The sequence below is a fragment of the Fundulus heteroclitus genome, chromosome 9 (assembly GCF_011125445.2).
Source record: "Fundulus heteroclitus isolate FHET01 chromosome 9, MU-UCD_Fhet_4.1, whole genome shotgun sequence".
NCBI lineage: Eukaryota > Metazoa > Chordata > Actinopteri > Cyprinodontiformes > Fundulidae > Fundulus > Fundulus heteroclitus.
Window position 1 is genome coordinate 34,351,636 of NC_046369.1, and position 26,552 is coordinate 34,378,187.

At 43.6% G+C, this 26,552-nt stretch overlaps 1 protein-coding gene across 1 annotated transcript; it reads left to right on the forward strand.

Annotated features, from left to right (window-relative positions):
* Window positions 1–9,567: 9,567 nt before the first annotated feature.
* bcl6aa (BCL6A transcription repressor a) lies at window positions 9,568–24,523 on the forward strand. Its single transcript, XM_012861185.3, is given in 11 exon segments — window positions 9,568–9,782; window positions 17,114–17,206; window positions 20,790–20,961; window positions 21,079–21,300; window positions 21,389–22,034; window positions 22,036–22,349; window positions 22,456–22,637; window positions 22,732–22,899; window positions 22,976–23,106; window positions 23,239–23,376; window positions 23,827–24,523. Coding segments are annotated over 11 exon segments (2,241 nt in total). The 5' UTR covers window positions 9,568–9,751; the 3' UTR covers window positions 23,971–24,523.
* Window positions 24,524–26,552: the final 2,029 nt, after the last annotated feature.

Genomic DNA, 26,552 nt, shown 5'->3' on the forward strand with positions numbered 1-26,552 from the left:
GTCGGCTAGAACAACCACCCTCCCACCCCCCCCACCCCCCCCACCCCTCCCCAACAAAAGCCACCACTTCCTCTGTGTAGGTGAACCTCAAACGCAGCGCAGAGCGCAGCAGCTGCACGGTGAGCGTGTACTTCCTCATCGTAGTGACACTGAAAGGATCCTCTATGCACCGACGAAACAATCGTCTTCAGAATGCAGCCTTCTCGGTTTCGATTGGGCCCAGTTTTTAGGAATCAGAGGCCCTGCGATGATATCATGCAGGCAGGTTGCATCCGAACAGCTGAGACTGACTGACACGGCTGGAGTGAAGTTTTCGCATCGATGAAGTCATTCGGCTTCTGACTGTTATCCTTTTCATCCCCCTGCAAGACAAGGGAAGGTGCTCTGAGAAAACAACACATATTCACACAGAAAAGAATCCAATAAACATCAGATCCTGTGTCTGGGAATTGTGTGTGTTCTGTTAATTACTGCTGAGATAGCTGAGTTAAGTCCTCATGCACAGGCGCTTTGCAGAGAGTCCCACTAAACCGGGAAGAAACAAAAGTAGGCGACTGGCACATTCACTACAAAAACAATGTCCCAAAGCTACTAATCAGACAACTCCTGATCTAGATCTAGACCTCAGATTGCACTAATGGATTCTAATTCTTGTGTTTTAGCATGTAAATATGTATTAAAGTGGTAGACAGACAATCCCTGCCTGCAGCAAAAGGTTTTAGCATAAATGATCTGCACTAGTGCTGCAACTTTGAAGCATCGGGGGTTTTGTTGTTGTTGTTTTTATGCAGGATGCTGCTGTTGTATCTTGGAATCTTTTCTTTTTTTTGGGGGGTGGGGGGGCTTTATAACGTGGCTCTGTTTGTTCGGGGAGCATTCTCAGTTGTTTTACCTCGGAGTAAAGCACAGCTTACTTACTTCCTGATCAGTAACAGAGCAGTATGTCTGGTTGAAACAATCAACCAAAGGCCTGCATGAGATAACAGGGCAACAAGGTGCAAAACCAGACCCATCAAACCTGGCAACCTTTAGACAACGCAGGAAACATAGAAAAGTAACTTTCTCACATTTTTTATTGAGTATAAAAATTAGATAGATAGATAGATAGATAGATAGATAGATAGATAGATAGATAGATAGATAGATAGATAGATAGATAGATAGATAGATAGATAGATAGATAGATAGATAGATAGATAGATAGATAGATAGATAGATAGATAGATAGATAGATAGATAGATACAGAGCTAGTCAATGTGGTTAATGGGCTACCATCACTACAGAATAATGGTAAATAAAGGGAAGCAAGAGAAGAATAAAACAGGAAAACAATTTCATTAGTAACATTTAAAATAAACTGTAGGTTCTGGAGGGACCTATCTGTAATGTATCTAAAAGGATTTGGTAGTAAATAGCAATATAAAATCTAGCTTATTCTGATAAATTCTACAAAGTTAGGAGGACATAAATCACTTTGTATCTGTGTGGCATTTTGGTATTGTTCAGTGTGAATTCCCAAACATTAGAAATACGTTTTCAACATATTTCTCTAAGTACATTCTCTTTTCCTCCATAGGAAACTGTGTCTTTGGGGTCCCGATTGTTAGGTGCACAGGCCGTCCCTTTAAAGTGGTGTCTGCTGAGATCCTGAAGGCTTTATTATCTGAGGTGCCAAGACCGCCAGCAAGTATCTTCAGATTCCAAACAGCTCTGACATTTCTATGTTGTTAAAGTTTAAACCCTACAAGTAGATTCCAGATGCATTTGTGGAATGTGAAGGCATGTTTTTTAGACTTTAAGTATTTAATTTTATTTGGGGGGGGGGGGGTTCACGGCTGTAGTGGCTCGCTTTTTAACACATTAAGCTAACAGGAAGGGGGGTGAAAGAAGGGGAGAGACATGCGGCAAAGGGCCGCGGGTCGGAGTATTACCCGGGTCGAGGACTAAAGCCTCTGTACATGGGTCGTGCTACCCGCTGCATCAGCGCATCCGACTTTAAATATTTTTAATAATATGTGTAAATAGAAAACGTACACAGCTTTTGAATGTCATTTGAAAAATGATGAAAAAGCAAACCAGCATAACCCTAAGTAACCTAAACCTAATAACCAGTTGTGGCAACAACTGACACCAAGAGTTTGTGATAGTTGGCGATGAGTCTTCAACATCACCACTGAGGAGATCTGACCCACTCTGCTTTGGAGAAATGCTTTCATTCAGTCACATTGGAGGTTATTTTTTTTAGTATGAACCGAGTGTTTCAGGTCATACTGCAGGATCTGAAAGGAATTCATGTCCAAACTTAGAACATGCCACTCCAAAATGTTTTTCTTTTTCTTTTTCTGAGTCATTTTAAAGTGGCCTTGCTGCTGTGCTTTGGATCATTATCTTGCCGCCCAACCAAAGTATATTGGAGCTAAGCCCCTGTACTGATGGCAGGAATTTCCTGCAAAACTCCTGATTCCATCAATTACGGCACATCGTCCAGGTCTTGAAGAAGCAAACTAGCCCCAGACCCTCACACTGCCACCACCGTGTTTGACTGTCAGCATGAAGCTGTGTTTCTGAAATGCGGCGATAGCGTTAGGATAGCTTTAACACGACCCACACCTTCCAAAATGAGCCGCTTTTGTCGCATCAGGCCACAGAACATTTTCCAAAACGTCTGAGAATCATCAAGATGTTTTGTAGCAAATGGGAGTTGGGTCTTTGTGTTCGGTTTGGTCAGTGGTGGTTTTGGCCTTTAAACTCTCCCATGGATGTAATTTTGTCCCGTACCTCCACCTCTTATGATTAAACCTTAAACACTGACCTTAGCTGAGGCAAGCGAGTTCTGCAGATCTCAGGGTTGTGTCTTGTAACCTCCTGGCTGAATTGTTAATGTGCTCTAGGAGTCACTTTGGTTAATGCCCTCTCCTTGGCATTAACCAGGTTCACCACTCCAGTTGTGGATTACAGGTTTCACGTTGATTCAATGGCATCCCAAAGACTTAGAAATGGTTTTGTTACCATTTTCAGACTGATATATGTTAATCAATTTGTTTTTTTTACTGTTTTATTATTGTTTTAGATGATGTGTTGCTTCTTGAGCTCTTCAGTTGTCAGAAAGGTTAAAGGTTGTTTGTACCTGTAATACTTTATCGACTAGTTCTGCTGTTCTTTTTATATCTCTCTTTGCAGGTGAAGAAGCGGACTCAGAGGATGTTGTATTGCTCTCTACCTTTTCTCTCCACTTTCTCTTTCACCTTTTCTCCTTTTTTTTCCTCTTCTACCTTCCTATTTGTGTGTCCATTTAACATGAAATTGTCCCAGCATAAATTCTAATAAAGCTTCATGCATATATAAATCAAGCGGAGCACTATGGTGAAAGCGGTAATGCTCCACTTGTGAAAGTGAAAACTCTGGTGTTCTCTCTTTGGCATTAAGACAACAATTCTTATTGCCAGATTGCCAGACAGGACACACAAAGCAGGTTATTTCTGAATTATTTGTTATATCTGCACGTGAAGTAATAGTCAAGTCCGACTTTAGCTTGTGAAATTGAGCTCAGCTTTCTAAAATATGTAGTTTGATTACACTTAATTCATAACAGGGTAGATTCCTTTTTCCAAGAATGGCAAGTTGGGGTTGGATAGCTTTTTCTCTCTCAAATCATTTGAAAACAGCTTTTGTACAATTTTCCATCTTCTTCTTTCCTGTGGTGTAAAGTCTTTTTAAAGAGAGGCCACAGAAACCAGAGCCTTTCTCCAGCCGTGTGGGTCATGGAGTAAACACAGTGTTGGCCTTCTACCACCTGCTGCTGCGCACTGTTGGACAGCTGGCCAGAAGAAGTCCGATCCGTGTTTCCCTCACTTACAAGACCAATCTGTGTTAATCAGTTTCAAACAGGTAACCGGATGATTCACTGTGGTTTCTAGTTCTGCTGAGCTGACAACACTTCTGGATGACGGTAAGTGTATTATAAGCAGCATTTTTATCATTACTCTAAGCATGTAATTCCTTAGTACATATTTACTATTGTATCTATATCAGTAAACTGTTTTAGCATTTTCTATTCTGTAATGCACACACTTACAGCATGCTTCCATCAAACAAATTCAGTTTTCCTACAAAGGGACAGGATGTTTCAGTGACATGGTTGTTAGGTCATAAATTTTTTTTTTCTGTATTATCCTAAACAATTCAAACATTGGAAAAGTCATGTTTTAAAAAAATACAAATTTCAAACCTTCACTACAAAAATTGTACAAAAATTGTTTATTATGTGAACAAAAAGGAAGTTAACTCAGAAAAGAGGTTTATTATTTATTTAGCAGAATGACTTGTGGACACTGCCAAACTTGATTTAAAAGTAGTCGTTTAACATCAACCTAAAGAGAATTGCAAATCAGACTCACAGTATTCTTTGTGTTCGCGTCTCCCACATTAGCTTTATCTCTGGAGGCTTCATGTTCTTCAATCGAATACGGACCTTTTTGTTTTTATTGTTGTGTCACCGTATGTTCCTAGAAACATCTTTCAAAGCAGTTGAACCACAGAAAAAGAGGCCTGTTTTTAACTTATCTGGAACTGAGCAGGTGTAGAAAATAGAAACCAGATCAAGAAAAAGCTGACTGCTCTCAGAAAGCCAATTGCTTTCAAGGTTTTAAAACAACTTAGCTTTAGATCAACATCAACGACAAAAAGATTATTAGACACTTCTTTACACAACAGACTGTTGCCTTACAGCAAAAAAAGGTTCTGGGTTTGAATCTCAGCCTGCAGTTTTTCTGGATGGAGCTTGCATGTTCTTCATTTTCATGCGTGGGTTCTCTCCAGGTTCTCCGGCTTCCTCCCACAGTCCCAAACTATGACTGTTAGGCGTGCATGGCTGGTTGGGCTGTGTGTCACTGGGTTTCCCTGGGATGGACTAGCAACTTGTCTCGGTTTTGTCCTGCCCCTCACCCAATGAATGTTAGGCACTGGCCCCCAGGAGACCCTACAAGGATAACCAAGTCCATCCATCCTGACAATGAATGGATGGATGGATGGATGGATGGATGGATGGATGGATGGATGGATGGATATCTTCATAAGTAAAGTGAAATGACCCCCTTTTTCACATATGATACATTTTTGCAAAAGGTGACAATCAATGCAGTTATGGGTAAATGTCTTTACCCATATGTCAACAGGATAAAATGTTGCCTCTTTGTGGCTTTAATACTTTTAGAGATTTATGATGTTCCAGTTAGTCGCGAGAGGAAAATCCAACAGATCCACAACAACTGTGGCGTCCCTCTTAAGCCTTTTTACATAACTATTGATAAGCTTTCCGTTTTGGTAGGAAAACGGTGTCACTGTTAAAAATATGTTTCCTCTTCACTTTACAGTTGCAAGATAAAACGTTGAGCTCCAGATTTGGCGCTTGTGACCTTTATTAGAGATGAGAGCGCTCGCCATGGAGACCAGGTAGCTCCATGTTGGCACAACAAAGGCTACTAGTGGAGCTAGATTACAGATGTGCGTGATAGCAGGTAAGTGAAAGTGACAAGGAAGTATCCTCCCTTTCTGATGTGATAATTACCTGCAGCTGACTGTCTGAAAAGAGATTATCTTTGAAATCAGCATGCAGCAAACGCTTTGAGAGAATGGACCGGTGCAATGCATACATTTGATTGGTACTTGATAATGTTAGGCGAAAGAGCACCCCATAATTTTCCACATTTTGTCACAATACAAACGCCTGTGTATGTATTTGTTAGGATTGTAAGGGACAGACCAACACAAAGTGGTGGATGATTGTAAACTGGAATGCTTTTTTTTTTTTTAAAAAAAAAAAAAGGAAAAATCTGAAAAGTGAAATGCTTTTGTATCCATCCCTCTTTTGTCACTACTTTCTACATCCATCTTTTGCTGCCATTACAGCTGAAAGCCCTTTGGAGTAAGTCTTTACCATCTATGCACCATCTACACTTCCAGAGATGGAAATTTTGTCCATTCGTCTTTGTAAAACAACTCAAGCGCGGTCGGACTGAACAGTAGGCATTACATGAATTCTCAAGTCTTGTCACTTATTCTTGATTGGTATTAGGTCTCTGGGCTTTGATTATGCCATTCCACCACATCACATGCTTTGATCTTAATGATTCCTTTGCTGCTCTTTTAGGGATGTTCTCCAGCTGCAAAATGAACCTCTGTACCAGGCTTTGAGTATTTCACAGCCTCTTAGAGGTTTTCTGCCCTTTATTTTTGCATCTTCTTGCATCCTGCCAACAGCTTTGACCAGCATGCGGAAGACAAGCATACCCACACCATGATGCTGCCACCACTGTGTTTCACCACTGGGTGTGTTCACACAACATTTTGTATTTAGATTTAGAAAAAAAAGGGGTTTTGCCTCACTTGACCAGAGGACTTTCTCACACACATTTGCGGTGTCCCTGTATGTCTTGTAGCAACATGGTTTGGCTATTAAGAACGGCTTTGTTCTTTCACTCCTCCATTAAGGCCAGACATGTTAGGGTGCAAACTAACAGTTGTCACGTTGAGCTTTCAAAAGACAAAAAAAAAGTCCGGATTCAAGCGATTCAAGCCTAGAGCTTTGGACTTTCTATGCACTTTGCTTTAGAACATGCAGATAAGAATTACTGTGAGGTATTTCGTAGAGTACAATAATGCAGTCTAGGATTTAGCTCCTGTTTTCTCATCTCAGAGAAGAACGTCAACATGAAAAAAAAAATAAAAATAAAACTTCATGATATGAAATCACATTTCCATCTGAAACATTAACTCACAAAATCCTCCCTCGTTAAGAATTTAAGCAACCCCTCTTTCGTTAATTTCGCACAGCCAGAATTATATCAGATGTCAGCGTAATCTGACATCGTTACGGGGATCAAAACGTGTGTGACGCGCAGCAACCCGCGGCTGACAGCAGTGCAGCCTCTGTAACGGGATGATATGGATTACACTCTGCAAACCGACCTTGGGCCTTTCTCATCTTTTATGGCTGCCCCTCGAACACAGTGATGACCACATGTGTTGCGTCGCTGCCAAATAAAAGCCAAATATCCCCCAGATGATTAAGGTCAACGCTGCCCTGCAGAAGCCAGCGTAAGCCTCAGAGAGCAGGGGGAAGAGCAGGAGGGGTGAGTGGCTTGACCGTTTAGACTCTGGTTAGTCCTCATGTCTTCGCTGTTAGCTCTCCTCTGGGATCTCCCGGCTTCTTTCTGCCTCGCTGCGGCGGTTGGCGACATCAAGACGAGAGCAGAGTTCTCCTGTGAGGCGGCGTGACCTGTTGTTGACTTTCATTTTCTATGTCATTAAGAGGTTTAAGCTTCTTCATGAGTTTATCCCTGGATCACAGGGATCTGCGAGGCTCACCGGTCATTTGCTGTCAGCGTCCCAAGAGCTCAGATTGTTAGGGCTGCTTTACTCTGAAAATGATGGAAATGTGTTGGACTAATTTGGCTTTAGCAGGATTGGCTGAATATTAGTCCACTCATCCAGTGGATTATCTCGTGGCTGCTCCAACGAACACAGTGTGGATGCTAAAAGCTGTCAAACTCCCATACATGTCTCATTCTCCTCCAGTATTTAGCTGCTCACATCAGAAGTGTGCATTCATTTCTTGTAGGCATTTTTTTTTTTTCTATAACGACAAGGACTGGTGCCGCCACAGGAAAGCCTTGCAGCACATAATGCATGTGGTAATGAGGGCTTTGGGAGCTCTTACCCGGTGAGATGAGCTTATCTGCACAGTGTGTGCATTCATTTAATCTGAGTTCAACATCAGGTGTCAAGTATGATTACACACTAATGCACGTCGCTTCAACAAAACAGATTCATGGTAGCGCTGTAGTATCAGATGCAGGTTTTTTTTATGCACTGTGGAATAGGAAAAATGAAGGTACACTAAGCAGAGATTTGTAACCGCTTTCCGATCTGGAGTTTTGTAAAGCTCTGACCTGCCAAAAGAATTTTTTTTTTTTATATATTTTTTTTTGATACAAATAACTGGGCCGAGCCCATGGAGTGATTTTCTAGTCAACCGATAGATGAACATATCGGTTGATATCTTGTAGTAAAAAGCCTTACCCAGTGACGCATCGACGTGTAGCAAGAGCTAAAGCTGAAATCAAACCCACAACTCTCTGGTTGCAAGATGAGAACTCTTGCAACAGAGCTTTAGCCTTCTGCCTTGAGCGGTCGTTAATTGTTGACATTAGAGCAAAGATCAGTTTTACTGTGTGCATTAGAAAGTATTAATAAAATAGGGTTTTATTTTATTCATTTAAAATAAGGACAAAATGTTTGAGTTGACATTTCAGGCTGTCTTTAGCATCTGCTACAAGCAGTTATCTTGATTAGCATTGCTAGCTGTAAATGGTAGCTCACATAGACGGCGCTTTCCAAAAGGCACCCAATTTTTTTTTTTAATCCAGTATGTCCCCATAACAGTGGGAGGTTTCCTTTTCAAAAATCTCTTACACCGTTTCTTTTTAGATTTTTTTTTTTTTGGACTTTGTTTAAAACACCTTGCTGAAACAGAATTAGCTAACTCTGCGTCCCCTTCCATCAGTAACAACATCCACGCAGAAGAGTGTTGTGGTTGGCCTGACCTGGTAGCTGTAGGCCTAATGACGATCATTTCTGACCGACCACAGATGAGGACCGGTTGTGTTGAAAAGAAGCCGATTCTGAAAATCAGTGGATTTCACGGAGCGCCACAAAGGAAATAATGAAGTCATACTGATCCTCCACACTCTAAACATTCATCACGGTCATGGGAATCCAACCGTGTTAGCCCCCCCACCAGATACTTAGTTAATGTTGGGAGGATTTGCCCCCTAATTTCCTCTTCAGCATCAACATGGCTGACCTTCCTATTGGCTGTGGCATGTTGAAGTGACAGCTGGTGTGATGCAACAACACCCCCTCCGCTGCACAAGGTATAAAGAGCAATATCTAGTTCCATGGATTGAGATAAGCTTAGGTAGATTAATGCTCCGGGACACTGAAATATTTGCTGTATAAAACTCTGTTTATAAAACAATAGCTTGTTTCTGTAGAAGAGAACCTCTGATCTGGCAGATGGCACGAGCTCCAAAAGTTCCTTCATGTTCAAGGCATCACTTGTCCCCGGTTTGGGCTCCTGCGGCTTAATGGGATTTTAGAGTCTACGTTCAAATGAAGTCTGTATAGAAAAAACTGGGATTATTTTTCAGGCAGTTTAATCTCTCTTTCTCTCTTCCTTTTATTTTTCCTCTTTTATTATTTCCCCCCCCACCCCAAATCTGAGCCTGTCCCACGGTTTTAGCATTCATGGAAAAGTGGAGCGACTGCGAGTGCTACAATCAATGAACGCTAGAGTGCAGACGGCCTATCAGCTCAGAGAGCCAGACAGATGCCCTGTGGACCGTTTCTCTAACGTGAAGCGTGCTCAGTCACTTCGACTCACTTCAGCCCGGCTTGCCGTGCCCGCCTTCTCCAGAAGTGCTCCTATCCTGCTCGACGAGGACAGACGCCAAGCTTCACCAGAGCTGCTCCGCCGCCACCAGACACAGATCTTTCAGTGAAGAACAGCTCCATCTCTTCAGAGAGACGCCCGGGCATCAGTCGGCCCCCTCCCCGCCGTGTCTTGGATCATCTAGCTTCTCATCAGACAGATAAAAGCTCTTGTGGAACCCCCATGAGAGGTCCCTCCGTTTCCTGAAACAGAACCAGGACTGACGATCCAGAGGCGCCACCTGATTCCCAGGAGGTCTCATGATGCCCCACACCTTCCAGCAGAAAAAAGGTGAGATGATGACGACTTTGTGCTTGTCAGTATTAATTATAAGTTAGAATGGCATGTCTCTGCCCCAGTAAGAGATAACCAGATGCAGCAGGAATCAGTGAACTAGGTCCTCTAGATTCCACTAAACCCGTGCTGTTCTACCTAGACGTGTGCAGAAAAATAAAATGCACAAATAAGGCTCTCCAGATGGAAAGTATGTTTCGTCTTTGGTTAAGGAATGCATTTTCCTGTGAATATCAGCGCGTTCCTTTTTTGTTTTCCACACATTGTCGGTCATCAGAGATTTTTTTTGTTTCTGGATAAGCCCAAGCGTCTCACCGCTGAACGCGTTTCATTTACAGCAACAGCAGCATGGAGCCCAGCCAAACGCCCGCTGCATGCAAAGCCCAGCAACACTAGCCCGCCGACACCTGTCTTGATAAATCTATATATTTCCATACAACTTTTATGTCGGTCGTCTAATCTGAGAGATGTTATCGCCACGCCGCTCAATGGCATGTTCAGTCATATTCACAGGCATGCAAAGCATCTGCTGAGGGACGCACAGTTGGCACAAGTACGATGGATCAACTGACATCTGATAAGCAAATGGGAACAATACATCCGCTAAATAATGGGCCCACTGCCTTTATCTGCTGTATTTAAAAAACATGTAAATAAGACTTTTTTAAAAGCAATTCGAGAGACCTTTTTGATTCACTCTGGATTTGCGTGCCGGCTTCACATCACAAGCAGCTTCTCTCTGGTGCTCAGAGGACGCTGAAAAACAAAAGGTGAGTGGTTGCTTTAGATCAAAGAGCTCTTTTACCATCAGAAGGCTGCATGTGAGACAAACTCAGAAGAAGTCCAGGGATTACGGTAAATGTTTAATGCACAACGTGGCCCACGCTTTGGTTGGAAATCTTTTTTTTCTTTTTTTGTCTGTGTGTTTTGTTGTTAGGATCCACTTGTTCTACTTTTGCACGGCATCACCTGTGGTCTCACGCTTGTGGAACTCTTTCAAAGTGCAGCACATATCAAAAAAGTGTCTCTCTGCACGATGAGGTGCAGATAACAGTAATGTGAAGGTGCTGAACTTCCACCTGCCATTTCCTGGGCGGCGGAGATGCTTTTAATGAAAGCGCAGAGGGATGCTGTGACTCTGAGGGAGACTGGAGTTCAATCAGAGAATCACTTCATGGCACACAAAAAACACAAAACAAACAAAAAAAAAGCAACTTAATGAGGCGTGATGGTTAGTCGGGTTCAATTATCGCTGGTAAACATGAACCGTGGGAGGATTTGCAGGATGCATAAAAAAAGCAAGCTTTAAGATCGTTTGCGATTTTGTGAATTAAATTAAGTGATGGCGATTTCAGGAAGAAAAAAAAAACATTTTAGGCAAACTAATAAATAAATAAAGGTGGGTTTGTTTGTTTGCAAATGAATTCTAATTTAAATATGCAGGTAAAACATTATGCATGCCTTTGCATATTTTTTAAAATTAAATGTTGAACTTTCCCCTTTTGGATCCCTGTCGACACATATGCTTATTTTTATTTACTTTTATTTATTTAACTAGACTTCTAGAGTCGGGTCGGATCGCTTTCATCCCTCACCAATCCCATGTTTTCCGCGTTGGATTTAAATCCATTTACTGCCTTGGCTGCAGGAAACTGGCGAAGGAGCTGACATGAAAACACACCTACATACCACAGGCGCTTGAGTCGGCTTGATGCACAGGAATCTTGTCAGAGGTACGAGGGCAAAAACACAGGCTTTGCTTACAGAGCGCTCGGAATTCTGACCTCCCGTGTCTGAACGTGAGGTGATTAAAAATGCAGATGAACAATAAATTAACATCGCTCTACCCAGGATTGCATTCATATTTCAGGGTTTTCCAACAACCGGGGCAGCAGAACCAGGGAGCCGAGTTCACCATTGCTGCTTTGTTGAACCGTGGCCTGGAGCTAGGTGTGTGCGGTTCCTGCTCAACCAGCCCCGCACACCAGCCTCAGCAGTTGGCATTCGGCTCAGCCAGCCACTCTGACCTGGCTGCACAAGCTTTGTAATGTGGGAGAATTTGATATGGTTGAAATCAAAACTGGGCCACAGTATGAGGAGCGCAGAGGCAGAAATTGGGGGGCGGGGGGGGGTTATGAGCAAGGGAGGGCGGTGCGACTGTTAAACGTGGAGCACTGACAACAGACCTGAGTAATCAGATACAGCTGGGAGTCCATCTTTGTGAGGGTGAATCTCTGAACTATTCGCTTCAGTCTCACAGTCAGCGCGGCAACTGAGGATTCAAACCGGTTCGGCGGCTTTGAGGCCCGACCGTTTACATCACGGCGAACTTAGGAGCCAGTGGAAGTTTCCACTGCTTCCGTGGAAATACACTCCAGAAGTCACCAGCATTGCCTAAACAGTTTGAAGGGTAAACTAGAAATGTAGGTTCTGGGCCACCATTGGGTCCAGCTCCTGCATTAAGCTTCCTTTGAGAGTCCAGTGGTAAGTCTATCTTGAGTAAAAACACTGATTTGACGGGTTTTACACCAACAGCAAAACAACAATCTATTTACTTCTCATTCATTGGTCTGCTTAAATACAGTATATAACATGCCATCTGCGGCATTAACTTATTGTCAATCTCACCTTGATACTTACACAACGGCATAAACCTCTAATGAACTGAATAGCGGTTTTTTAATGTGCGCATTGATTCAGAATATTCTAAATCAATGCTTTTCCTTTTTGTGGAGTTGCAGAAATCCTTCATCAATCAGTCAAACCTTAATTATGGAGCAGTTTTTATACAACCAGTGATCAAACTAAGTAAACAGACGAAAAGAAAGGAACAATAACAATAATTGATTACTTATAGAATATGAGGTGCTGGCCTGCAGTCGGCTGCCTACACTGCAAAAAAATTAAAAATATGTAATTTTTTCTTGAAATTAGAGTATTTGTACTTTATTTGAGCAGGTATATAAGATAATCTGCCAATGGAAAAAGATTTTTGCACTTAAAATAGGAAGAGCTCATCTTCATCACCTTATTTCAAGTGCATTTTATCTAATTATCTTATTTTAGAAGTAAAAATACCCATTCCATTGGCAAATAATCTTATTTACTGGCTCAAATCAAGGACAAATGCACTAATTTCGAGAATATTTTACTTATTTTTAGTTCTGTTTTTGCAGTGTAACCTACATGCTACTCGTGGCTTGCCTATTGTAGTTTTACAACTAAGCAGCTGTTCCTTGACAGGAGCGATGGGTCGCACCCCATTAGTTTCCAAGCCTTGCCTGTCCTGAATTTTCCGGAACCATTTCCAAACAGACCTACTTTTTTGTTTTGTGAGCAAGAGAAACAATATAGTAGCCTTGTTTTCAGGCAGCTGATGTGCAGTGTGAGCAACATGTGAGGGAGGGGGGAGGGGCTGTGCACCATGCAGTCAGAAAAACGCCGGTCACTTGGGTAGTTTCTCTGGCATCCTAATAAAAGGATTTTAAAGCGTAGGAAAGGTGTGGTGAGAAATTTTGTGATTTTGAATGCTCAGTTAAAAAAAAAAAAAAAAAAAAGAAGCTCCGTATCCGTTTGGTACCGGTAAACACCACATGCCAAGTAAAGGAACATTAATAGTAACAGTAACAGTGGAAAAGGTAAAAATAAATAAATAAATAAATAAATAAAATATAATGCTCCTTTGGAATAAAATGAATCCTTAAGTGTTTTTCAGATATTTTTGTGACCTATTATATATGAAGTTTAAGGTTCCAGTAGGGGCACCCTTGAGGAATCGCCTCCTGTGCCGGTCGGACTCATTAGTAGAAAAGAAAAATACAAATGACAAATGTGGAACACCAGAAGAAATGCTGTTATTTCAGAAACATTTCCAGCACACAGCCAGCCCATCGTAATCCACAGCCTGACACTAACTGCTGGATGTTTTGACAGCGGAGAGGAGGGTGGGAGGGTGATTCAGGCGCATGGATCTTATTGGATCATTATCGAGGGTGGTGCAGAGTAATAGGAGCCACTTGTTTACTATCTGAATGCTTGTTCCAGAGCGCCCTGTCAGACCGAGGATACCTCTTGTTAAGATACGCCGGCAAAGCTTTGACAGTAACCTGCGCAGAAGTTGTCCCAAACGTCACAACCTACTGCCCCATGCACTCAGAACCGCTGCACTGTCGCGGCCCATCCCCACAGCGTGTGAAGGAACAGAGCAAACACGGACAGTGTAAAGGTTTAACGATGGCGGGGATAGTTGCACACATTCAATCCGTCATCCCTGCATTTGCTGGAGGAGTCGGACCCATTATCCAGCAGATGGCACACTGGCAGGAAGTTGATCGCGGTATGCGTGGAAAATTCCACCGGGTTTGGCTCTGCGGACCGCATTCCAGGCTCCTCTCCGCTCAGCTGGCCTCGAGAGAAGTCCTGAATATACATGCTTTGATTTGACTAAATTGGAATTCCCCCAACACCAAAACTAACATGAGCCTCGACTCTCGACATGCTCTTGGTATGTAGCTTGCACGTGCAAAATAAACGAGGCAATCCGCCGAGGCGCAGAAGAAACTTACGGAAAACGTACTTCCTTTTAGAAGGGATGCTGTGCTTTTGAAAAAAAAACAAAACAAAACAAAAAAACAAATGCAAGTAAACAACAACAACAAACAAACTGATAAACGGTTATTGTCCAGAAGCGCTGAAGCGTATTTAGGAATGAAAGACCGGAGAGTAAAACCCAGCAAGCCTGAATCCTGACGGTGAGAATCAAAGCGAGATCTCGCCTTCACATTTGCGAGATGCTGTCACTCTTCATGTTTGTGTTTAACCTTGTCAGGTGGGGAGAAAGACAGCTTTCAACCCGGAGACACACAGCAGCTTTGTTGCAGACAGGCTTGATTGCATGTCAGAATCTAACTCGTCTGCGTGTTAATTAAAAAAAGGGCACGAGGCAAGCCTCCGAAAGAAAATTCACTCCTGCACAGAAAATCTTTTGAAGTGACTTTTTTTACCCCTCCAACCTCATTCACTTATTACATCTCGAATTCTTTACCTTTTTTTTTTTTTTAAACGATGCATGCCATACGGAAGGTTTTCTGTGACACCTTTAAACAGATGATCAAGGTAAACGATATGAATGCAGATCTTCTTGGCGGTAACTCTGCCAAGTCGAATGGTTTCGACGCGTCCGCCGTGCGGCCTTGATGCCGCTTAACAAAGAGAAGCATAAATGCAGTCGGGTTGGGGTGGGGTGGGGGGGGGGGACCAAGAGGGAAGAGGTGGGGGGAAAAAAAGCTTCTGGGATGCATCGAGTTAAAAAAGTGAAACTTAACAATATAAAAAGAAAATCTTTTAAAGAAAGGAACTAAAAAGACCTCTGTAGCTAACAGCATTATCTGTTTGGTGTTACAGCGCGGTTGCATCATGCCTCTCAGAACAAAACTCTGCACTCATCTTTGCTGACAATGAACACTGAAGTTGGCAGAAATTTGCTGTGAAACGAGACAAAAAGTGTGCAGTTTATGAAGAAGACGGGGGGGGGGAAAGTGAGGCAACCTCCGGGCCTCGGGCTTTTGTCAGTGGGCATTTCTATTCAGTGACCTATGGCGCACCGACTGTATAGGCAATGATACGGCTGAGGGATGCTTCACGCTCTCATTCAACACCTTTTTTTTTTTTTTTTTTTTTTTGATGAAATGTGCAGCGGGTAAACTGGATCGGGATTGTTTCTGAACAGTGTGGCACTCTGACAAAGAGGCCGACGTTTAATTATACAGCCTGAATGGAGATCAGGAGGATTAAGCGGCGCGCGGCTCGCAGTGTGATAACGCAGCCTGACTTGGTTCAGATGGGGGCATATTGATCAGCTTCCCCTGCCCTCTGTAAGTGGGTCATTTATTTTTTTCTTTTCTTTTTTTTTTTTTTCATAAGAAATTGGTTGAGTAAAAGTTTGCCAAGGATTTGCGGTAATTATCTCATCCCTGTATAGCGGGGGCACAGCATGGGGCCTTGGTAAATTACACATCTCCCTCTTAACTCCTGGATGCTTTATGGCCGTGCATTATGCATAAACTGTGCTGGAGCGCCTTAAACATCCCCCAAGTGGTTTGAAATAAAGTTGACGCTGCTCTTTGTTTGGAGCTCAACGCGGTCTTTATTTGGCAGTGCTGAATCGGAGATTGCTGTAAAGGCGTTCGTCTTAATTATTTTGGAGACGACCCCCCCCCAACACCACAACACACCAGCCTCGCAATGGTTCGGGAACACCTGAAGTGTTTTTTTATAGAGGGATTCCGGCTGCAGATGGGCGGATGCTGAGGCGCTCCGCTGGGAAATGTCCCTCCTGTTGTAGGAGGCGGGTGGGTGGTGTGTGTGTGTGGAGTTGTTTTTTTTTGCCCAACAATGAGTTGGGCAAAAAAAAAAAAAAAAAAAAAAGGGGAAAGGAAGGAAAAAAAGGGAGCACAGCCTGGTGGAGGTAACAGTCGGCTCAGATCCCGGCAAACCCGAGTCGGATGAGACGAGGCAGGTGGAAATGTTGAAAGCTCGTCCAAACCATTGAAAATGTGACTGTGATGGAATTTCTAATGTTAAACAAAGGCGTTACTATTAGAGGGACTTTAAAGACTCTTGTAAAAAGTTTTAAACCAGACGATGTAGACGAGTTTGTTCGCAGAAGAGAAGGTTAGATGGGGTCAGATGACTCGCTGTGGCAACCCCTGAAAGGGAAAAGCCAAAAGAAGAAGAATGCAGACAAGTTTGCGTTAAAGTCTGAAAAATGTTCCCTCTTATCGCGCCTACAGTTCAAAGTCCTTCTAATAACATTCAAAAGAAACTGCCGGAGTGACCCCTACTTCTTGCTGCAGACTGGTGGTCAGCTGGCTGAACAAAAGCCCCCTGCACTTTCTCCCCAGCTCAGGAAAAGCATAGTTTTCCTCCAGTGTTACTCTGTAAGAAGCAGAATGATGCACATGCATACGTGTTTGAAACATATAGTAAATTTAGCAGGTGTTCATCTATATATTATACGTTATTTTGTTTAAGTCTGTGTTAAATTTAATCTAACAACAAATGATGTATGTAATAAATAATCAGAAGTTTCACTGATCTTTTTACCCAGGGTTTAACAGTGAGAAGCTACACCAGCCCATGTAATGAAACTAAATAGTTTACACACTAAACCTGAGCTGAGGCCGTGCCACTATCTAACTCATCCATATCCACAAATATGTGCAGGTTTTCATTAGTAAAAGATGCGTTTATAAATGTTAAAACAGGTCATCATGATCACAAATGATCAGTTTAATGATTAACTGGATCTTTATGTTGCATTTCCCAAGCCCAGCAGATGCTCCTCCTGTACCAAGGAGTGAACGGGATGAGAAAAGAGGGCGACCCCATGGTCTGGAATCACCACAAACAAGGCTTCCAAGGTGAGTCACCGAGAGTTAATGTGTGCCCACACGTCGTGAAATGAACACGACTTGTAACGTGCCGCCTGTTTGCGACTCATAGCCACGACCCAGAGGCTTGCCTATTAAGCCTGTAAATGATGTGCAACTTCTCACCAGTTCCCCCCGTCCATGCAGGGATGAAACAAAAAAACCACGCAGTCCCAGCTTGTCCTAGATGCCTTTCATTTCAACCAGAGCGCCTGGCTGGTGATGGTTTCAGGCAGGAAGCGACCCAACACAACAAAACACCACAAGGCTGCGAAAAAATGATTATGGAAAAAGAAAAAAGGCAGTTTATTCTGATACAACGATACAACACGGCGTTCACACGGGCTTCAAAACAACAACAAAGCATCGCAATCTGTACATTTTCCAGATCCTCCCCACCCACTTTGTCCTCGTTTTGTATATCAAAGTAATCAGAGTAATCTAGTCAAAAAGAAACAGACTGAGTGACTAGGTTTTAACACCAAAACTACACACTTTCCTGACCTTGACATTACTTTTTTTTTTTTAACTATGTTTACAACGTGTCCCAGGGCGTTTTAAACATTAACTGATTTACAACCAGGAGCTGCATATGCATGCTCTACTCCGGGCTCCCATACACGAAGTTCTCACAGAAATGCAACAAGTTGGCTTCCTATACAAACCCTCGCCGCAAAATAGCCTGAAGCCCTTATTAGAACCAACAATCAGCCAAAGGTTACAGCTGGAACAGCCAGTTTACAACACAGGTATAAGCACAGAGGAGAATGTAGCAAAAGGAAGTACAAAACTGAGCAGAAGTGCCAGTTCAAACCGTGCGCTGAGACAAAAAAAAACAAATCCAATCCGACCGCTCCACCGACCCAATACCTCACAGAGGAAACCTAAAATCTGCTAAAGACCCCCCCCCCCAGCCTTCCCCACCGACGGCATGAAGTTGACATACCCGCAGGGAAATGCGCCTACAAACTGATAAGAGCCCAAAGCAAGTCAGTGACATCGACCTGTCCGCATGGACCTAATTTAGAGGTCTGTCTGTGCGCAGCTCATGTGTGGACTGTATGTGTGTTAAATGCGACGGAAGGCAGCGGCACGGCGCGCCGTTCAAGCCCCGGAATATAAATTAGTTCTGAGAATTTCGGGGGCTGGTTTTCTCCAGCCGGTGACGTCGCCAGCTCGCTGTCCTGTGACTGCGCGGGTTGTACCAAAAGGAGGGGGATTCCGGCCCCCACCGAGCTATTAACTTCGTTATTTTCGGCAATTATCCATATTTTATTGTTTGTTTGAGCGGTTAATAAAATATGTTTTCTGTCTGAAAATCGCCAGGCGTCGTTGGCGTCTGCAGAAGCGCTTTGAAATCGGCTCGGTTTGAAAAGTCGAGAAAACGGCGTCTCTCCCCTGCGCCGGCAGAGTGGTACGGTCTCGGGCTCAAATTCCGAGAATTGTGCTCCTCTGATTCTTAGAACAGGGGTTCTTAGAAGTGGTGATGCAAGAAGTTTCTAGGAAAGCGCTACCAGGTGATTTTTTAAATTCCATTTTTTTTTGCCTTTTATTTGGCGCGAAGTTTTTATCTGCCGTGTTTTCTTGTTTATATTTTTAAGATGTTTGTCCGTTTTTTGTGCGTGTCTGCTTGGGTGTTTTCGTGAAGCCGGCCGGGGCTGCGTATGCCTGTCAGAGAGTGAACAGTCGAAACTCCGGAGAGAGCTGCTGCTGCTGCTGCTGCTGTGGTTGACAGCCGGAGCGCCGCTCTCTGACAGACCGGCTTCCTCCGCGCGGAGCCGGCCGGCCGGTCCGCCTGGAAGTGGCGCGCGGACCGCGGTCTCCAGCGGTTGTCCGCTGTCACCCTCGGTCACGCCGAGTAACACCGCTCCGGTTTAGAGAGCTACACGGAGGGGGGGACGGAGCGCTGAGAGCGGCTCGCGGCGCTCGGGGTGTCTGTGATTAAATGCCCACTTTGTTCGCTCAAGTGTCAAAACACGGAGGAACGGCGGCCAGCGCGCGCTGTCACGCCAACTTCGCAGACAGCGTGGCAACCGCACGTTCGCCTTATTTCTATTTTTTTTTTAGTTCAGCAGCAGTAGTTTGCTCTAATGGAGCGCAGAAGGGTGCCCAGAACAAATCCTCCTGTTACCGTAACATTGCAGCGGAAATGTTACTGTTGAGGGGTGTGTGTGTGTGTGCGCGCGCGTGTCTGCGCGTACGTGAGCGGGTGTGTGTGTGTGTGTTTTTTCCGCGGTAGAAGCTACAAGTTGTCTCTTATTTTTTCCACTGTGACAGCGCGCTGTTTGACAAGTTAAAGGTGTCGCACAGCAGCGGATAGTGGCGGAGCTCCGTGCGGAGAGACCCACACTTTCGTTTATAAGCCATATGCTTTTTTTTTGTTGCTCGATAAACCGAGAAACATGGGCGAAAGTTAAAAAAAAAAAAAAAAAAAAAAAAAAAAAATGTTTGGTGACTAAGATGTGAAATATTTAAATTTGACCGACGCACTCGTGTCGACTCAAGGTGGCTGGGAAGCTGGAGGCAGCCCATCTGACAGCGTCGTTAACCTGTTTATGTTGCTGGCTGCTCTTATTTTATTCCCCCACCGGCCAGTCTCTGCAGCCCTGCTTCTATTTACGGACGGGTCCCGTTACACGCTTCACTTCTGACACTTGTCTTAATGACACCGTCATAAATCCGTCTGCGTGGTCCGAAGCCAGTTTTAATATTTAACATTTTTTTTTTAATCAGTACTAGTTGTCGCTTTGGTAAAGCCATTGACCCAGAAACGCACCCGAAGCGTTTTGAGCGCACTTCACCACATCAACACACTTGTTAGAGACTCGCCACCTGCAGCAGCGCCTTGTTTTCTCTTGGTCGTGGTGTTGGTATCCCGCGGTTTAAATTGAAATTATATTATTTATGTCCAGAGGGTGACGGAAAAAAACAACAACAACAAACAAACAAAACTGATGATTACAAATCGATCTGCTTGTGGGATTTATTTCCCCCATTTTACACCCAGCCTGTCTGTCAAAACTGAAACTCGCAGTGAAAACTTTCGCTCTTGTTTAAGTTAAGATGCACCCTCTGATCGGCTTGAAATAGTACTGACGCTGAGATCGATATTTCACCTAGTCTAGACTTTAGTTCCACATTTCTATTTAAAAAAAAATCTAATAATTAGAATACGCGTTTCTGTCTCTGCACATTTGTTCTGTAACTTGATGCAATTTCCTTATCTTCCGACTAATTTTTCTTGAACTTTATCACGTTGCGCTTTCAATGTGTGTTTCCGAGAGAAAGTGAGGAGAGAAGTGATTCTTGAAGGCAGAAATTAAAATATCTGAACATTGCTTTAATAAATGGCGCCGCCTTCTGGCGACAGCTTCTCTTTTGCTGCTCTGACCGCCTTATAATCGGATCTGGACTTAAAAACCGATGGATTCTTTGTGGAATAGAGTAAACGGAACGCACTGATGGGTTTTGCAAAACGAACAAATAAAAAAAAAGAAGAAGAAGAAAGAAGAAATGCATATATGTTTATACATACATGCATAAATGTAATTCTTATATTTGTTTCTGTTGGCAGAACTTGATAAAATGGCTTGCGCAGCAGACAGCTGCATACAGTTTACGCGCCACGCCAGCGATGTCCTCCTCAACCTGAACCGGCTCCGCAGCAGAGACATCCTCACAGATGTTACCATCCTGGTCAACAGGCAGCAGTTTCGTGCACACAAGACTGTTCTCATGGCTTGCAGGTGTGAAATGTTTTTTTTTTCTTCTTAAATTTGAAAGCACATATTTTATACCCTATACTCCAAAACTAACCTTTCTTACCGTTTCTTTATATTTTTTTCTACTATTCCTGCACACAGTGGGCTGTTTTACTCTATCTTTACTGACTCCCACAAGTGCAACCTTAATGCCATCAGTCTGGACCCGAAGGTGGACCCTGAGGGCTTTGCCATCTTGCTGGAGTTCATGTACACCTCCCGTCTCACACTAAAGGAGAGTCTCATCATGTCCATCATGAACACAGCCATCTATTTGCAGATGGACCACGTCGTGGACACTTGCCACAGATTTATCAAATCCAGGTCGGTAGAGCCCAGTGCCATCACATCTCTGTGTAAATCCCTGATTATCCGTGTCTGTGTGTTCATAACTCTCTCGTTCCCCGCACAGCGACCCGTCGGCCAAGCTGCCCAGGGATGAGTTTTTGGTCAGTCCCCTGGTGTTGCCTCAGGACGTCCATGCATACCGGCCCCACGACGTCGTTGACAGTTTGCACAGCCGCCTGGCTCCGTTCAGGGACGGGAGGCCCTACGGCACAAACATGTTCGGCGGCGTCAGCACTCCTAGTAACTACCACCTCTACGGGCAGTTTCCCATGCCGGGGTTTCCGTTCCCGCTCTGCAAGCTGACTGATACCAAAAATGCTTTTAGTGACCTCTCAAAGAGCGCCATCCACCACAAACACTGTCCCCCACACGACGGCGCCAACGGCATCAGGGCAGACTACGTCAGGGCACTTAGCACCGGCTCTTCTGGCATTATTCACTCCACCACCTTCGCTTCCAGGGAGATGGGGAGAGACGACGAGATGAGGAAGGAGGGCCACGAGGGCCAGCCCATCGGCCTCAGCTCAAGGAAGCGTGCGTTCCCTGTGCTGACCCTTGAGCACCAGAAAGACTCGAGCAAAGAGCACGCTTCGCCGGCAGATGATGACCTCATCCATCAGCACTATCCTTTGGGAATCTCTTCCGTCGGGCGCAAGAGTCTCATGAGTAGCCCCCAGAGCCCCCTCAAATCAGACTGCCAGCCCAACTCACCCGACAGAGTCCAGCAGTAGCAAGAACGCCAGCCTCTCCCACGTCGGTGGGGGGCAGGCAACACAGGGTACGCCGGACCCCAAGGCTCGCAACTGGAAGAAGTACAAGTTTATCGTGCTGAACCAGAGCGCGAAAGAGGACGAGGCGGGGCTGAGGGATCCCGGTCTCCGCTCCCCTCAGCGCCTCGGCATGCAGCCCTACCTTCACCCTGGCGACTCTGACAGCCTCGACGCTCAGACCACAAGTAAGAGCAGCGATCACAGCGAGGACCTACCTGTGCCGCAGGCCAGCCGACTCAACAACATCATTAACAGGTGAGAGCCCCTCAGAGGCAAGAACTTTGGTTCAGTAAAAGAAAAAGGAGGTTCTATCGTCCTATGAATGTGAGCCTGAGTGTTTGTCTTCACCTTTATCCACCAGTGCACTCGAGGGGTCCCTAAGGAACGGTGACGGCCACCCTCCCCACTACCTGAACCGCCTCGGCTGCTCTACCTGCGGCTCCCAGTCCCCCCAGCACTCCACCGTCTGTCCCAACAACCCCAGGTCCCGCCTCTCCGAAGACATGGCCGAGCTCCACTCCGAGTATTCCGACTCCAGCTGTGGTAAGTTCAGTGTCTTGTCGTGTCAGAAGTCGTCGTGCCCGGCATCAGCCGCGACCACCGCTAATCAACTCCGATCTCCCCCCCCCCCGGGCAGAAAACGGTACCTTCTTCTGCAACGAATGCGACTCCAAGTTTGCCGACGACGAGTCTCTGAAACAACACATGCTTCAAGTCCACAGCGACAAGCCATACAAGTGTGACCGCTGCCAGGCAGCTTTCCGGTACAAGGGCAACCTCGCAAGCCACAAGACCGTCCACACAGGTAAACTAAACCGTCCCTCGTCCTTATCGTTGTGGGTCTTAGCTGCGGAGATCTAACCTGGATTCCTTCTGTTCAGGAGAGAAGCCTTACCGCTGTAATATCTGCGGTGCCCAGTTTAACAGACCAGCTAACCTCAAGACTCACACTCGCATCCACTCAGGAGAGAAGCCATACAAATGTGAGACGTGTGGCGCTCGTTTCGTACAGGTAATTTCAGCCTTCGCCCTTCTGTATCCGTGCTGCCTTTCATCAGCGCGTGCTTTAAAGGCCGTCGTTTGCAGTCCAAGCGTCTGATGCCATCCTTTTTTTTTTTTTTTTTTTTTCGTGCTCCCATTTCAGGTTGCTCATCTACGTGCCCACGTATTGATCCACACCGGGGAGAAGCCATACCCATGTGAGATCTGCGGGACACGCTTCCGTCACCTGCAGACGCTGAAGAGCCACCTGCGCATCCACACGGGGGAGAAGCCCTACCATGTAAGTTATAATGTCCCGTTCTCCCTGGACTGGCTCTTATTGGCAGCTCAAATGTCCAATTATCACAGAATTCCCAACTATTATGTGCATCAAAAACTAAAACTTCCCCAATTTGGTGGTGATAAAGGCATCAATTAACAGCATGGATGCCCCTCTTTTAAGTTTGATTAATATCAGATAAAGATTAGGAATGCGTGTTTGGACCCATAAATGGACATATTGTAATTCCTTCATTTTCTGTTCGATTCAAAACCACTACCTCCATCATCCTGAATAGTGTTGTACTCCTTAGAAAACCAATCAGCAGCTCAGACCTTAAGGAAAACTGGTATAGACCAGAAAAGCCTGCCCAGCGCATCTAATCATCACAGGGGCTTAAAAATCTTTGAAGTTGCATCTAAAGTTCACCCGCATCTGAGCGTAACGCCGCCTCTCCTCTCTTCATTTCAGTGTGAAAAATGCAACTTGCACTTCCGCCACAAGAGTCAGCTGCGGCTGCACCTCCGACAGAAGCACGGCGCCATCACTAACACCAAGATCCAGTACCGCATGTCCACAGCAGAAATGCCCACTGACCTGACGAAGGCATGTTAAGCTAAGCTCAAAGAGTGCAGCGGTTACCGTGGAGGCCATCTTGGTCCTGGCATTCAATGACTCCACCCCCTTCAAAATTGTACAATCATCCAAAATTGTAGTGCCACACTGTGTTCTTGAGACAATTAAATTGACTGTGTTTGCCATTCTAAACGGGTTTCCACTACATGTGATCATAGAGCCACTAATGGTATCTTAGTCACTTTATGACTTCTATATATATATATCTAAATAAATAAATAAATATATATATATATATGTATGTTGGGAGTGTTTTTAAGCTTTGAAGGTACGTATATAAAGCTTTATTTTGTTGAAGGACAAAATGTAAACAATGTGTTTTTGCAAATACAGTATTTTATATCAGAGAACTTACTTTTCTGAAAGTATTGACAATTTTGACAGGTGGTACATATATTTTAAGAAAAAGGAAAAAAAAAAACGGGCTTTGTGGCTATATAAATTTGTCTAGACCTTTTTAAGTGTATGTACAGACATGTGGGATGGGCGGGGTGCATCTGGGTTCAGTCTAAAACGTCCCGGACGACGGCCGCTGCTGTCGGACAGTTATGCATGAGGTGTTTCTTACCGTTGTCGGGCAGACCACGTAAATATTGTGACATATTGTGTTCTCTATCTGTGAGATTGCTCTCTGCTGGCAGAGCCAATCAAAGCGTTGAAATGCATTTCTGGGTACTTTCTAATGACCAAGAAAAAAAAAAGAATGCTTTGTCCTTTTTTTTTATTATTATTTGTTTTGGATGTGTTTGTATAGATACGACTTTTTGGTTTTGTTAATTTTTTGTTTTGTTTTTCATAAGTGAAAGTTTACAGTTCTTGCTCTTTGTTCCCGATCCTACCGTAAACGTGTGTCGATGTTGAGCTTTTTGTTTGTAGATACACTGTGTTTTCACTGTGCCTTTCTCCATGCTGGTCGAGCTCTTCTCCGTTCAGACCAGCTCTGTTAAGGTACAACTCAAGGACTCGTCCTAGGTCCCAGTGAGGGGGGGGGGGGGGGGGGGGGTTGTATATATGTTTCTAAATACCTGTCTGTAACCTTGCAACATGAAACTTTATCATTGTAAATCTTCAAGACTTGTCTTTTGGATTGGGTTTCTTTTTTTAAACCGCATTAAAATTATTGTACAATGTTATAAATGTATGAATGTAAAATAAAGGTACTGGATTTCTATGTATTCGAAACAGAGTTTGTCATTTGTATTATCAATGCAGTAACAATGACGTTTCATACAAAATGCTTCGCTGCACTAAAGTGTCCTCAGAGGTGGGTAGAGTAGACAAAAATTGTACTCAAGTAAGAGTAGCACTACTTCAACATATTATTACTCAAGTAAAAGTAAAAAAAAAAAGTTCTCAGCCTAGAAATTACTCAAGAGTAGAAAAAGTATTCAGTAAGAAGACTACTCAAGTACTGTGTTATTTATGTTATCAGACAGACAAAAATGTAAGGTTATGTGAAAATTCTGGTATTTTAAAAACCAAAGATACACTAAAGACAACATTTGCCACTTTTCTGAGTAATTGATTTCTCAACATCATACTTGAAAGCAATACTTACAGTAGTTAATAAATATGTGGTGTGTGTATATATATATATATATATATATATATATATATATATATATATATATATATATATATATATATATATAGTGTGTTAGAACAACAATATCTACTGTTTACTATACATTCATTTGACCTCCAAATGGCTAAAATAACAAAGCTGGTGGATAAACAAGAAGTCTCACTTTAACAAATTCCAGGTTTTTGTCTCTGGTGCATTTTTGGTTAAAATAATTCTTGATGTTACCGGCAGTAGGTAGAGAAGCCAGAATTGTTTCTCAAGAGTAGTGATACTTGAGTAATATTACTCAAGTAAAAGTAAAAAGTACAGTGCAGTAAAATTTCTCATAAAAGTACATTCTGCTCAAAAAGTTACTCAAGCAAATGTAACAGTTAATGTAACTAGTTACCCACCTTTGGCCGTTCTGAATGCAGATTGCAAAGTCACAATTTTAGTCGTATCCTGTTTTTTTTTAGCAAATTTGAAATGAGACTTATGGCTCCCATTGAACAAAGGCTTCTATAAAGGCTGTATCTGTGGAGTGCACGACTAATAACGTTCCCCACCTGAGCTGTGGATCTCTGCAGCTCCTCTAGAGCTACCACGGGAATGACAGGCACCTCTGTGATTAAGAAGCCCAGCCGGACGGTTGCGATCAGGACTTTCCTCAGAGTCTCCTAATACATTTGGCTAAAAACGATGAAGAGCCAAGAAATGGTTTTAAATACAGCTATAATAAATGCAGGTTTTAGTGGGAGAACTGAATTTCATTTCCTCAATACATGGCCGCAAAAGTATATTTTTCAGATTAGTTTTTCTTATCAGGATGAAAACTATTTATTTTATAGAATTCTCCACAAACATCACATCCTGTAGAAGAAAATCTCATCTTCTGCAAAAGTGTTAGGTTTTGCTTACTTTTAAAAACTAAAACTAGACATAAAAGTGGGATTTTTTATAAATGACAACAAATAAGACAAAAGGTCCTGAGGATCAA